Below are 15,107 nucleotides of genomic sequence, written 5' to 3'. Positions count from 1 at the left end.
GCCAAAGGGCAGACCATTATGAATATATCATATATTAGATATGAATCATGCATTCAAAGTTACAAATAAACATGAATAATAATAATATGCGGCAGTCAAAACTGCTAACAGTATGCACATAGATCTCAGTTTTACACATTCATAGAATATATCATTTTATTTTAGCAAAAATGTTTTTTTCACACACACACACACACACACACACACACACACACACACACACACACACACACACACACACACTATATATATATATATATACACACTGTATATATTCATAATATACTATACATCTAATAGATTTTTTTGTCTTTTCTGGTGAGGTTTTTAGTTATAGGTATTGCTCCCCTGGAATGAATGCCTTTCATTTCTATATTCTATCCCTCTCTTTTTCTCTTTTACTTCCAGTCCCAAATCAGTCTCTAAAGCAGTTCATTATCATTGCTATCCCATAGTAACAATATTTAGACTCTTAATATGATAAACCAAATGAAATATATTTATATGAAGACTTAACTACTTGTACACTTACAATTACAATTAAAAAGTTCCACAGATCTAAATATTATTAATCTTTGTAAAAACTAAAAAAATTGAATAGTCATATTCTCTCAAATTAACACATGCTTGACACTGAATGACATCATGAATTATAGTGTCAACATGTGCAAGAAAAATCTATCAGTTGAGTTCAGTATGAGTTCAATCAAAATAAGTAAAATGGATAATTGTGCAAACAAATGAAGAAAAAAAAATACCTCAGTAAAAAATGTACAAGTTAACCCAGCAGTAACAACTACTATAATAAAAACAACAACAATATTGGAATGCTAAATAAGTTACAGGCATAACCTGATGATAAAGCACTAGAATTGAAAGAGGTCAAAGAACCAAAAGATCACCATCACACACAAAGTATTTCAACATGAATCAATAAGAAGTGCGGATGGAATTCTGTTACTCTAGTCATGTTCAAAAATGGAAATGGAGAGAAAAACGAGGATGTATTGCCTTCTTGTTCCTTTTTCAGTATTGTGAGCGGACCTGGCTTGTTTTGCAGCCCTTTCATGCTCTTATCTCTCCCTTTTATCCTAACCCCCCCTTTGTGTAATCCCTCGTCTTCTCCTTTACTCTCCTCCCTTCCCCTTTGAACCCCTCATCACACAGGTGTGGTTCTCCTGTTGAGTGTGTTAGTATTTGAACTGTCTCCTTTGCCTAATCGATCCAAGGTACCCAGCCCTCGATCCCTCTCCATGGTTGCGGAGGACCCGGCCGACAGTGGTGCCTGCTGGGCGCCAGAGGAAGAAGAGGTATTGAGGGTGGCGTTGGCCGACGCAGCCAGGTTAGACTTAGACAGAGAAGGTAGAGTACCTGTCATAAGAACGCCCCCACCTCCTTCCTTTGTCGGAAAGTAATTATGCAGCTGGTAGAGCGTTGCACGGTCGACTGTGCCGTACATCGGTGGCTTACCTTCCCTACCCAGCGTGTACATCGATATATCGCCCATCCCTCCTCCGGAGGGCGTATGAGGATTGGGAAGCGTGGCTACTGAAAATGGCGGTGGGCCGGCAGCCAGGGGTGGGCCGAAGTTCTTTGGAGCGATGGCTGAGGTGGGGGACTGCTCACGGGAGCGCGTTGGTTCGGCCGTTGAGCGCGAACTGGAGCGGGAGGAGCGTCGACGGAAGCGGTATCCCGGCAAGCGTAACACAGCAGAGGTGGTACTGCGGAAGAGGTCTGTGCGCGAACGACAGCGCAGTTCTTTGTTGCGTTCGATGTAAATGTTGACGGCCAGCACGCCCACCACCTCCGCAAGGATGAATGACAAGCCGCCAAAGTAGAAGGACCAGCCGTAGGAGTAATGCCACTTCTTGTCTTCATCCTTTTTGGGAGAGATGTCGCTCAGTGCTGCTGAGATGTATACAATGACGCCAATGATGTTGCTCAGCCCTGATCAATGCAAGAAAAGCAAGTTAGTCTAGGTTTTTTATACTGCAGGGCTCAACAATAAGGATGGCTTGATGGCCCATGGCTAGTTATGTATTGAACATTATTACAAATTCTGCACATTTAAATATGATACTGAGGACAAATTATTGATTAATATGGCTAACATAAACAAGGTGTAAACCATAAATGGCATAACAATAAAATGTAGTTCCATACCTGCAACTACAAACAAAATGCCTGCTCCCAAGATGATGTGTCTTTTTGTCTTATAAAACCGACTAGATGCCACACACACTCCACCTAGCAGCAATAATATGGCACTGAGGATAGGAAATATACTGGAGGCCCTGACTACACCTAGGAGAAGAAAAGAGAGGCAAAAAACACATTTTATGTTTAAATTAATTGTTTTCCCATATCCCTTTATTTAGAATGCAAACATTATCTTTTAGACTGTAGAAACATGCACAAAAAGACCAGTGACTCACGTAAAAGATACTCTGCCGCATCCTGGTCATAATCGGCATCTTCGGGAAAATGATTAATCTGGGAACACACTCCTCTCTTTAATCCTAAGAGAGAGAATGTGTTAGAGATACTTCAAAAGTGTTACAATAATTTCTGGTTTCTGAACAAACTATCCAAAGTATCCAAATTGGTCAAATCTGGCTCACATCATTTCCCCATCCTTTTTCCACCTCTTCTTCCCCTCATTTCCTGTCCTCTCTCTTACACACACACACATTCACACACACACACAATATACAGTATATACAATATATACACATTTCCGTACGGATATGTGAAGCTTAACCTGCTAAAAAAAAACATCTTAGACCTTCATGAATTTCCATGCTGTTTTGAGCTGGTCTGGTGCTGGTCTAGCTAGCCAGTGGACCAGCCATTGGATATATGGATTTAGAAGAATATATTTCTAAGGTTTGATTCATTCTTCTAAGTCAAAGGTATCTTGTGTGATATAAACTGTCCATTTTAGATAACACTTTAGTCCATTGCCTATGACCAGTGTCTTCTAGTGCTCGCTAACTTACTTTAATGCTAGAAGATGGAAAACGTGATCCCTTGAGCATGTTTATCGCATCTGTGTGCAAGAAATTTTGTATCATGATTGGAATTCCAGATTTTAAAAGAGATTTTAAGCAGTTCTTTATTACTTATTAGAGAACTGCATTTTAAGCATTCACTTTGAGAATGTTTGCGATTTTTTCTCAGTTTCAAGGATAAGAATGATGAAGGCATACATTTCCCTTAAAAAGGCTATCCATTTGTGATATTTAAAGCAGAGGACCAAAGTGAGCAATATTACAAGTCAAACTGACTTTGTTTTTGTGTGGTTTGATTATGCAGCAAATGCATCGATAGCACTGCATGGCACCTTTGACCTGCGATGACTCATCACATAATCACAGCCACTGACATGCACTCCTCTAGGTTTCTAATACAAACAGAAAAATACAGCCCATGTTTGTTAAAAACATGTCTCTTGAGACTTGGCATGAGCAAGAGATGTACTCTGTTGAATGCTGCTAGGTTAGAAAAAATAAATAGCGAATCATTGCAGAGCTCAATGGCTAAAAAGATATGGAGGCTGTTCTTCCCGCAATGTTTTTGATAACTTTAATGTAAACCTAAAACTAGCCAATGAAATCAGCTTGTTATGGTTTTGACTTCCTGCCCCTTTGTAGCATATTTCACCAGCATGTCAAAGCTTACTGTTTTTGTTGCAGCACATGAGATTATGTCTCCATGCTTGTAGAAAGGACTGTCAAATATTTGCACTCTTGCAAAACCTGCCTAAGCTTATTGTGGTCATCTTCTGTTGGGTCATGCAAAAAAACAAACAAAAGAAAAAAACACATTTTGAAGGGATAGCTCTCTCTCTCAAAAATGAAAATTCTGTCATAATATACTCTCTAATGATATAATTTGTACAGAACCCAAAAGTAGTTAAAAGAAAATACCCAAGCTGCTCTTTTCCATACAACAAAATTAGACATGACATATGGCTCACAAATTCCAAAAGTAGTCCATATAACTCCATATATTGCTAAGTCTTCTGAAGCCACGTGATAGCTTTGCGCAAGAAACGTACTGAAATTTGTCATTACTAATATATATTGTTATTCCCTGAAAATAATAATGTATATTATTAAAACTCAGTCGAAACACCTTTTGTGTTCCACTGAAAAAAAAAAAAAGTGGTTCAAACAACATGAGAGTGAGTAGATAAAATTCTCATTTTTGGGTGATCTATTCCTTTATCTATAGCTTTTTGAAAAAACATTTAGATAAATCATCTAAGTAATGATTTCTGTAAAATGCAATGCCATAAATGGACTGATTTAGAGCTATTTAATTAAACGTAATTTCATTCATACATTTAAATATTAAACTTCGTGTAAAAAACAGAACAAGAGGCCATGCTTTGACGTGTTAGTTACAACTGTTAAGAACCACTTCCTGCCAGGTTCAGTCAAAATAAGCATTGATCAATATGGAGCTGCAAAAAAATAAATACAAAATATATTAGGCCTTGTATGTACAGCATAATGGAAATAAAAAGCCAAAATCCTACAATATTTCCTTCTAGAATATAACTTTCATGAATCACTTGGAAAATTTGCACAGGTGGGGACCTCCTTAATGCACCATTTCCCCCTTCACAAACATACACGGCCCATTCCTCCACCCCCACACTCAAACACAGCCGTTCACTTACCTTCCAGGCAACAAATCCTCCAGAGGCCAGAGTGGGTAAGGGCTCCAGGATCCTTCTTGTCCTTGTTGTGGGAGTCATCCTGAGAGGAATTGGCAGTGCTGTTGCAGATAAAGGCCCGAGCGTACAGCCAGTAGTCCGTGCCAATGGCCACGGTCATCAAGGCGAAGGCTGCGAAAGCTCCCACAGTGGTGAGAAGCACCTGAATTCCCCGCTCGCACCACACCATGGCTGAACACATGAACAGAGAAACACAGATGTAGGGTAAAATCCCAGCAAAAATTAAACAGGCTAGTCTCGCATAGCCAGACAAAACAGTAATGGTCTGGTCCATGTTGCAGCTTATTCTCACCAAGAACCACTTGCTTAGACATGAAGAGACCATTTGACTAAATCAACTAACCATTATTTATTTTGATTTTATGCAATTAAGAACACTGTTGCACCATTTACAAAAAATGGTGCAGCAGTGAGTGCATTTACATGCACACCACAAAAAAATCAGTTTATTCAAAATATCTGAATGCAAGAAAACTGTGTTAACATGAGATTTGAAATCATCTGATTATTCTCTGCTTTTGGCGTCAAAATGTAAACTGTCATGCAAACAACATTTGCGCACATTTCAGAAGCCGGTAAAGGTGTTAACATTAGGGCTATCGACTTAATGCGTTAATTTAATGCAATTAATTACAGCATATGAAAAATTAAGAAAATTAAGACAAATAATCATGACCTGTACTTAAATTCCGTAATAAGGAATGTTCCAACAATCAGAGCAATTCAAGCTAAATGTTCCACCTTGATGCTTTAGTGGGCAGTCAGCATTCCAAATCGTCAAACCAACGAGCTGAAAACTCAGCCTTCTACATTCATTGTACAAAAGGTGCCTGGGTTTGTTCCAGGCAGACAGCAGATACCCTAACCCTGCCCCCATCCCTGATCCTAAACATATGGAGCCTTTAAGGCCGAGTACCCTGCCAGGAATGACCTGAGGCACCTTTATCCCATCGCGGCCTTCCAAAATCATACTTTTGTGCTCAAAGACAACTGGACTGAGCTGGGATTTCTATACGTGTTTTTCAAAGATTAAACTACGCTTAACTTGGCACATCATACTTTAAACACTGCGCTTAGGACTAGAGGCACAGAAAACTAGTGAGACGCGACACATCCAAATTGACTCGCTCCAAAAGCGTCCATCTGATATATGAGTACATAGACTAACAATTAAAAATAGAGCAGAGGGAAGTAGGCCAATAATAGGTTTATATTCAATGATATGGACATAATATTTTGACTTTTGAAGACACTTTTTTTATTGTCTAAATCCCTTACTTGTCTGTTCAAACAATAAAGTATATGATATAATGTATTTTAATTGTCTGAATTATAATATTTATATTATATAATATATAATATATATATATATATATATATATATATATATATATATATATATTATACTAATAATTATTATATCTAAATTACCTTTATTTGGGGGCCTGTCAAGGTAAATATTTATATGTGATTAATTGTGATTATTTTTTATTAATCCATTAGCATATCATGTAATTAATTTGATTACAATTTTTATCGATTGACCATGATTGCAACGTGAAATCAGGGTAAACAGGCAAAAATCTGTGTGCCTACAGTTTTTTTTTTTTTTTTTTTTTTGCTTAACCCATTTATGACCATGACCCGATAAAGGAAAGCTGTTTAAGGCATTTACATGACCTCACACATTGTTGGTTTAAGCATAGTCTGTGTAAGATTGTCTGGTGTAAGATGTAAATGCCTTAAACAATCTCCATCTCAATCTCTACAAATGTTTGTAATGAAAATGCCAATAAATAGCAGGGAATGTAATTAGACTCTGATCAATTGCAATTTCATCCTCAGAAGCACTCATTGTATCAACCCGGTAACTTTATCAGCCCAGACAGACTGATAAAAAGATGTGTCTACCCTTGCTCCAAGAAGTTGCATAAAGTCAGCCAATCAGATTAGAATGGCCAGCGGATGGACTGAGGGGGACTAAATAGGGGCTAACAGGGTGTTGAACGTGAAATGGATGGAAAAAAGGCTCTACAGTATCAGCAAAGGATGACAAAGTTGAAGAAAAAGTCAAAAATAAATATAGTAATGGGAGCCCAAAATTACAGGAAGGTGAGATATTGAGTGTTAGGCATATAAAATGTTGAAAGATCAGTTCACACTGCATATTGTGAAGACATTTTGAACTGTGATGCATAAAGTACAAATGTCATCAAAGTGCCCAAACATAAGTTACTAAGATCTGATCTCAGGGTAGGCTTTGTAACTGATAGTTTGTGAACTACAAGATTGTACTAAATGCAAAACTTTAAGAGTAAGATGCTTTTATTGGGAACCAACCAAGCCATCATAAGAGTCAGGTACAGTTACTTTATGTGTCAACTTTTGATTATACCTTTGTAATATTGAATGAAAAAGTTGACTACAGGCACAACACATTAGATGCAGAAGTCAAAGGGTCACATTAGATGCAGATATCAAAGGGTCATATGTTTTACACCAAACAACAGTGCTGTTCTTAGTCCCATTGAAAAAAGCAGTTATTATGAACAGTTCGAGACAGCTGTTTTCAAGCATTTCTTTGCATGGATAGAGCTTTTATATAGTAATTCGAGCATGTTGATCTGGACAAAGATATTTGGGCTATGGTCCATTACTTTCTCTTAGAAGACTAGATTTGTTTGTAATTAATAAAGGTAAATATGTCCATTTACTGCATGTCTAATGCAAAAAAGACAGCTGAACCAAAATCAGTCACTTCAATGAGTTTCAAACAGATCCCAGACAATATAACATAAAAGTACATATGAGTACATTTAAGCAATCAATATTTTATGATAAATAAATACAATTGCTTGAGAAACCAAAAGAATGGTTACAGTAACAATGATACAATATGATCAGTGCTGGGAAGATTACTTCAGAATTGCAATCCGGTACTGATTACAAATTATATGATAAAAATTGCAATCAGTACTGCAATATCTTAGATTTTTTTTAGGTAATCTAATCTGATTGTTTTTGGATTACATTTGGATTACCTCTGATATCACATACATTTAAAGGAGCAATATGTAATATATTTTCTGTACTAAACCATAAAATTATCATAATATGTTATTAGAGATTTAGGAAACATGCTAAATTGAAATACTGGATTCTCCGAAAACAATGCTACAGCCAGTATATTCTACTTTGAAATGTCCGTTCCGGGCCGGAATTTCTGTTTGTGTTTACTGCCCATTTCCCAGTAGTATTTTGACACCTCAGGTTGCCAGATTTGACACAAGTTAGCGGGCAAACACAGCGCGCTGCAGCCATGGAAGCCAGCTAACATTGACAGAGTTATAAAAAATCCACGAGCTGGTTTATAATTTGCATACAATAAAAACATTGCAAACATATACATTAGCTGATCAACTTACAGTGTAAGGCTCATCGCTTTCCATTGTCAGTTTGCTCGTTCCTGTTGCGTGTCCTCCACCTGGCAACCTGCATGAGCTTGGAGTCTGGGGAGGAGGGGGCGAGGGAGACAACTCTCTCCAATATTTTGAATTTGGACTGCAGTACCCATTTTAAACGCTTGATGTCAATGTTACATATTGCTCCTTTAAGAAGAAATTCCTAAATATATTGATATGCATTTAAGAAAACTTAATGAATCAAGATATGCAAATTAATACTATTTTTATGTGTTTTACTTGCTATTTTTGGCAAAGATAGCAGAAAAAGTTGGTGTGAATTATTCTTATTTAGAAGAGGATTTGTTTTTAACTATTGTCTTCTAGAATTTTGTCTAGACTTACAGAATCAATAATTAAAGAAGGTCATTTGATATGATGTAGACAGTATTACACAGCTATACTGTACATCAGCAGTGTTTAGAAACTTACATAATTACTCGTCATGAGGAGGCATGGTCTTATGTATATCAGCGGTAGGTTGATTTAGAATTAAAAGTAAAAACAAAATTGGGGATCAGTAATTTATCCTCCTGAGACCCGAGCATAACTGCTGTGTGCATTTTCCATTTCCTTTTTTTTTTTTGGCTTGCAACTAGTAGCACTTAATAAACTTGCACAAATAATAATAATAATAAATAAAAAAATATGTCCACATATGTGGACAGCAGGACTAAATTGTGAAATTTTAAATAATACCAAGCCAGATTTTTTATAGAAAGTTTTTTTTTTTTTTTTTTTTTATCAAATTGTTTATTTTGTTTCCAGGAGTGTTGGTCATTCATGTTTTTGAGACATTACAGACATCACAGCTGATTTTCTGTAAACCTGCTTTGGAACAATGTGTGTTGGGAAAAGCACAAATTAAAATAAAACTATACAAATAAAAATTATTTTACTTGATTTTACTTTTGTTACAACCTATATTTTTGTACTTTGGCAACAAAATCTCAATGTTCTCTCTCTGCACTGTCAAACAAACAAGTGATGGCCAGTGCTGAAACATTTTACCAATCAGAAATTAGCATAATTTATTCTGATACAAGTAATGGCCAACATCATCCAATCACTGCCAGCCATGTTAAAATAAAATTATACATTATAAATTCTGAATCTATTTACTGATTGCCATTGTCCCATGTCTGCCAACAATGTTGAGTGGTTCAAACATCATCTGCAGCCTGAAACTGAACTTTTGATAGTAAGATTGGATTGCATGCACTTGGCTTAAAGCTACAGGATGCTCCCTTGCTCCCTAATTAGCGAATGACTTAACCTCCAGTGTGCTGTCTGTCTTCACTTGTCTCAGAACAGTTCAAAATGCATCTTATTTTCATCTCCATATAAAGCCTCTGAAAGCAAACATTTTTACTCAATGTGAAAATACACAGTAAATATAGGATTTCTAATGAAGAATTAGCACTATTGTCCACTATAGAGTACATTGTGCTTAGCAGCGTAGTGTTTCGCGATAAATCACTCAAATTTTAAAAATGGCATATCGTATGAAACTAGAGACTCTTCTGACAATCAGTTTTCATTGTAAAAGCTTTATTAGTTTTCTTAACAGATGTAATTTTATTGGTGTTTCTCCCAAAGACAAACTCTGCTGTGATCGTCACCATGTTCTTTTGTCACATGATAAAACAGCATGTGCTTTTGTGCATCAAACATTTAACCCTTTACTGACAGTCCAGAGTGTCCTAAACTGAGATCAATTGATTTAAATTAAATGAAATTATGCGTTGCGTATAGTGAAGCCAAAATACAACGTCCATGCATGTGGACGCGGGGTCGCACGAGATTATAAACAATTTACTGCCGTTGCCACAATAGTTTGTAATCATTTAATCAAAAAGTAACTTTTTGGGGGGGATTTTCTCCCCTTTTCTCCCCAGTATGGCATGTCCAATTCCCAATGTGCTCTAGGTCCTCATGGTGGCATAGTGACTCACCTCAATTCGGGTGGTAGAGGACGAATCTCAGTTGCCTCCGCGTCTGAGACCGTCAATCCACGCATTTTATCACGTGGCTTGTTTAGCGCGTTACCGCGGAGACCTAGCGCGTGTGGAGGCTTCACGCTATTCTCCGCGGCATCCACACACAACTCACCACGCGCCCCACCGAGAGCGAGAACCACATTATAGTGACCACGAGGAGGTTAACCCAACGTGACTCTACCCACCATAGCAACCGGGCCAATTGGTTGCTTAGGAAGCCTGACTGGATTCACTCAGCACGCCCTGGATTCAAACTTGCGACTCCAGGTGTGGTAGTCACTTGCTGAGCTACCCAGGCCCCCAAAAAGTAATTTTAATCTAATTTCGACTATTTTAAACTTTAATTTAATATAATTACAAGTACTTGATTTTTGTAATCTGATTATATAATTCAGATTACATGTAGTCCGTTACTACCCAGCACTGAATATGTTTAAATGAAATGAAATATATGGCCACCATTTTTGAGACAATTGCAGCTTTAACTGCTTAAAATTAAAAATTAAACAAATTGCTAATTGAAAAAAAGCATTAAGTATTGATTGGGTAGGTTTTCCATATGATATTTTCCTTTAAGAGGATATCTGAAATAGACCATTACAAGAGAACATATGAACTATGAGCAAACCAAATAAAGAAAGTTTTACTGATCAGACAACAGTAAGAGACGTGAACATTTACAGAAGAAGCCGAAAACCATGTTGACACACTGGAATACACTCATTTCAATAAACATCTGATGACAAGCACAAGACTCGGTGGTCGCTGCACATCACTGGCGGCCATTAATAAGATCCAATTACCTGGAGGAATGTGTCTTCCCTTTCCGTCCATCCTCTGGTCCTTGTCACAGTAGATTGTACCGACCAGAACGTCCAAGCAGCATCCATCGACTGTTATCCCTCTCTCTTTCTTTCCCCCCTCCCCTCTTCCAGGCTCCCCCCTGCTCACTCACTCTCTTTCTTTCTCTCTTCTGCCCGTGGGTGGGTGTAGATTTTCTAGGTTTTGCTTCTTTTCTCCTCTTAGAGAGATTTCATGGCAGAAATCCTAACACTTCTTCTGCAGAGAAACAAACAAGAAAAAAGGGCTGAAACAGACAAGTTTAAGGTTTGTGGTGCAGAAAAGCAGCTTGGATAATGTTCTATTGCTGTTACATTATCATTGTCATTTAAGCAGTATGTTTTACATGTATCTTGTCCAGACTAGCAGCAAAACTAGATGGCTATGTCGCCATACATCCGCTGGAAGAGCTACGGATATACAAAGATAAAGAGAATAGAGAGAAAGCAAGACAGAGCGTGCACCATTCCGTCACCATGGCAACAGTGAATTCTGAAGTCGAGAACAGAACAGCATGGTGTGTGTGAGTTGGATGGGGGGTGATGTTGGTGAGTGAGGTGGTGATGGGGGGGGGGGGGTTATTCATCATAACATACCTACTGATTTGAGAAACCCTCAACTGTCATGGATGTCCAAAATGCACCTGGCAGGTGACTTCAATCAGCGTTCTTTTCTGACTATATGGTTATGCGGTAATGACACGCACAGTGAAGACAGCTGATCTGTTCCCCCATTACAAGCTCAGACTCTAATAGGCGGTTAGTTAGATTTCTGTCTGTTCAGAGTCCTGTCACTCTTGCTCATTCTCAGACACAGGAACACAAATGGTGAGGTCGCAAGCACAGGAAGTTTTACTTTAGATAGGGACACCAAACTCGTATAAACACAAAAGAAGATGTTTAGGCAGAATGTTATGGACTGACAGCCTCAGTAACCATTCACTTTCATTGCATCTTTTTTTTCTCTCCATGCAATGAAAGGGAACGGTGACTGAGGCTAACATTCTGCCTAACAACTCCTTTTGTGTTCTATGGAAGAAAGAAAGTCACACAGGTGGGGTGAACTATCCCTTTCTGTTATTATTATAAATTATTTAAATAATAATGATGATGATGATTATACAAAAATAAAATACAAATAAAATAATAGAAATACTAATTATAATTATTTTATTATCATTGTTGTTAATAATAATAACAATTATTATTATCATCATTATTATTTATTATGATTAAATATTGATAATAGAGTAAAAGTGCATGCAGTTTTTCACTTAAGACTTACCAGCACTACACAGTAGGCCATCTTCTGGCCATAAATTTCCCATGTTATGGAGAACGGGCAAGCTAGTGGTTTAATTAATACATATGAATGAACTTCTGAAGGGCACTAATAGCCTTACCGAACTGAAACATTCACAATGCATGGCAACATTGTGTAATGTCTGTTAGAACCAGAGGATTCAAGCGCCTTGCATTAATGGTTCAACCTTGCCTCATCTCATCAACAGAAATGAATACGCACAAACCATTCACAATCGGTAATTTAATTGAAACTTCTCAAAGCGTTTAAAGCAATTAAAAGTGCCCGTATTTCTATTAAAACACATCGGCACTATACTGTAGGTTATTAAACATCAAGAGGCATTCGCGTCTAGGGTGTGAATGTGAATGAATGAATAAATGGAAAAGCATCCTATGAACTTGAGGTGCACTAACATTTATAAGGCCATGACAGACGTACATAAACACATGCTATGTGGGTGATAAATTCCAGGTATAAAGTGTCAACTTTTATCACTGTGCATATATTGTTTGTTGCATAGGTCAGTGCCACTATAGAGCAACACGTAGCGATATTGCGGTGCCAATGGACCTGCAGTCGATCGATGATTTGTTGTTTTGGTCTTAAAGGGGATGATACAACATAAAAACCAATGACTGATTTCCTTCAGCCGTCAAAATGATTGACAGACGTCTCTCCGGAGACCGTAACTGGGGTAAATGACCGAAGCGTTCAGACTGCGCTCGCGCATCGTGCCTTGAAAGACGCTCGTGAAAATATATAGTTCTCAATATTCGAACGAAAAAGGTATTTTTGTAAATAAACAACAAAATAAGCACGTTCGCGTTAAACGTCAAATAAATAAACAGATTTGAATCGTTTATAAATCGAGCGAAGCTGCACGCGTCAAGTAAACCGACCCCACAACAACCGCCAAATTTCGCTATTGATTACGTATATTCTATAGATAAATTACAACAAGCCGGCTGAAAATGTAACAAAAATGCAAAAGCTAATATAACTCGTTTTGTTCGGCTTACCTCAACAGTTTATATATGTAGTCCTGTTGATTTTTGCTCTTAATACTGTGAGGCGGTTCTGAAGAGGCGGTGAATGAGGGGGCGGTAAGAGACAGTTGTGTTCTTATGAATAAACGATGCTGAAGCAGGAATTAGGCTACAGGACTTGCTTAATATTGACCAAAAGACAAATCACAGTTCTCCAGGAACAGGTTTACAGGATGACAGACTAACTAATCGAGAAAAGGATATGGATTCAATCAGAGAGAGAAGAATAGTCTGATTGTACTTGCCCAAATTCAGTCTTAAGAGTTTAATGACACATTATATTGCCTTTCTAAATTATTGGATTGATTGTAACTGATGCTTTCTGTCCCACACTATATTCCAACCACTTTCTTACATCTTATCTGTGAAAATTCCACCAAAGGTCAATGGCAAAATCGTTGCCATACAAAAAAGACTTGTTTAAGAAGGGCGAATCTAAATTGTCTAATGAGGGCAATGACTACTTAACAAGGTGAGCTTGGTTAAAGAGATGAATGTTTTCAAATTACTGGGTTTTGTAAATGTAGACAATATGTTGGGCTTCAGCTCATTTAAGCCAGAGACATGAGGTCATATGAAAGGGGTTTTTCAATTACCCATGCAAATGCAAATATCTAGAGAGCTGGCAGATATAATTGTGATATATTATACAGTCACTGAGAACTTTATTAGGAACACTATTGTCCTTATAAAGTGCCCAACGTGGTCTTCTGCTGTTGTAGCCCATCTGTCTCAAGGTTCGACGTGCTGTGCATTCTGCTCACCACAATTGTACAGAGTGGTTATCTGAGTTACCATAGCCTTTCTGTCAGCTCGAACCAGTCTGGCCATTCTCCATTGACCTCTCACATCAACAAAGCTTTTCTGTCCGCAGAACTGCTGCTTACTGGATGTTTTTATGTTTTGTTTTAGGCACCATTTGGAGTAAATACTAGAGACTGTTGTGTGTGAAAATCCCAGGAGTTCAGCAGTTACAGAAATACTCAAACCAGCCCATCTGGCTCCAACAATCATGCCACGGTCCAAATCACTGAGATCAAATTTTTTCCCCTATTCTGATGGTTGATGTGAACATTAACTGAAGCTCCTGACCCATATATGCATGATTTTATGCATTGCACTGCTGCCACACGATTGGCTGATTAGATAATCACATGAATAAGTAGGTGTACATGTGTTCCTAAGAAAGTGCTCAGTGAGTGTATAGAATAGCATTTGAAACTTATAAAAAGTTGTTAAATTCAGTAAATACACAATATTTACTGACAATTCTAAAAGAAATATCTGCAATAGGCCTGTCCATCAACAGGGTGTCATCAGATTTAGTGTCTGACACTTCAGCTATTGCGATGTTCTCAAAATAGCAGAATATTGACAGATTAATCAGTCTAACCGTTATAATCAGTATGCCACTACTGACATGACAATCTTTAATGATTGTTAACTTTAGTCAAAAATAAGAGCACACTGTCAATGAAATTTCATGCTGGAAAAACTACACTGAAAAAAAATGACTAAGATTTACTTAATCATACTTAAGTTTTTGCAAGTTAATACAGAAACTTTAAGTTACAAATCTGGTGTACATGGTACTTAAACTTAAAATTAACATTTCATTAGAACATCTCACAATTTCAACTTTGCTTTGTTTAATTATGTACCACATGACATACAGAAGCCTTCCATAGGGTAGCGCTTTGTATGCTGTGTA

The 15,107-nt window shown here is 37.5% G+C and overlaps 1 protein-coding gene across 1 annotated transcript; it reads right to left on the bottom strand.

The window, feature by feature from the left end:
• Nucleotides 1-57: 57 nt before the first annotated feature.
• Nucleotides 58-13,443, bottom strand: LOC127425135 (voltage-dependent calcium channel gamma-4 subunit-like). Its single transcript, XM_051670808.1, has 6 exons — nt 13,370-13,443; nt 11,009-11,264; nt 4,688-4,915; nt 2,436-2,519; nt 2,164-2,304; nt 58-1,947 (listed from the first exon to the last, which is right to left on the bottom strand). Exons 2-6 carry the CDS (start codon nt 11,037-11,039, stop codon nt 1,160-1,162), a joined length of 1,272 nt encoding a protein of 423 aa, XP_051526768.1. The 5' UTR covers nt 11,040-11,264; nt 13,370-13,443; the 3' UTR covers nt 58-1,159.
• Between the last annotated feature and the right edge of the window lie 1,664 nt (nt 13,444-15,107).

The sequence above is a fragment of the Myxocyprinus asiaticus genome, chromosome 34 (genome assembly GCF_019703515.2).
Source record: "Myxocyprinus asiaticus isolate MX2 ecotype Aquarium Trade chromosome 34, UBuf_Myxa_2, whole genome shotgun sequence".
Classification (NCBI taxonomy): Eukaryota; Metazoa; Chordata; class Actinopteri; order Cypriniformes; family Catostomidae; genus Myxocyprinus; species Myxocyprinus asiaticus.
Note: the sequence above shows the minus strand (reverse complement) of the source record. Positions and strands in the feature narration are given on the sequence as shown.

Coding starts and splice junctions, on each gene's coding strand:
- LOC127425135 (XM_051670808.1), bottom strand. CDS start 11,039: ATGGACGGAAAGGGAAGACACATTCCTCCAG. Junction 4,916..11,008: donor GGGAAGACACATTCCTCCAG/GTAATTGGATCT, acceptor TCATGTGTTCAG/CCATGGTGTGGTGCGAGCGG. Junction 2,305..2,435: donor TGCGGCAGAGTATCTTTTAC/GTGAGTCACTGG, acceptor TTCTTCTCCTAG/GTGTAGTCAGGGCCTCCAGT.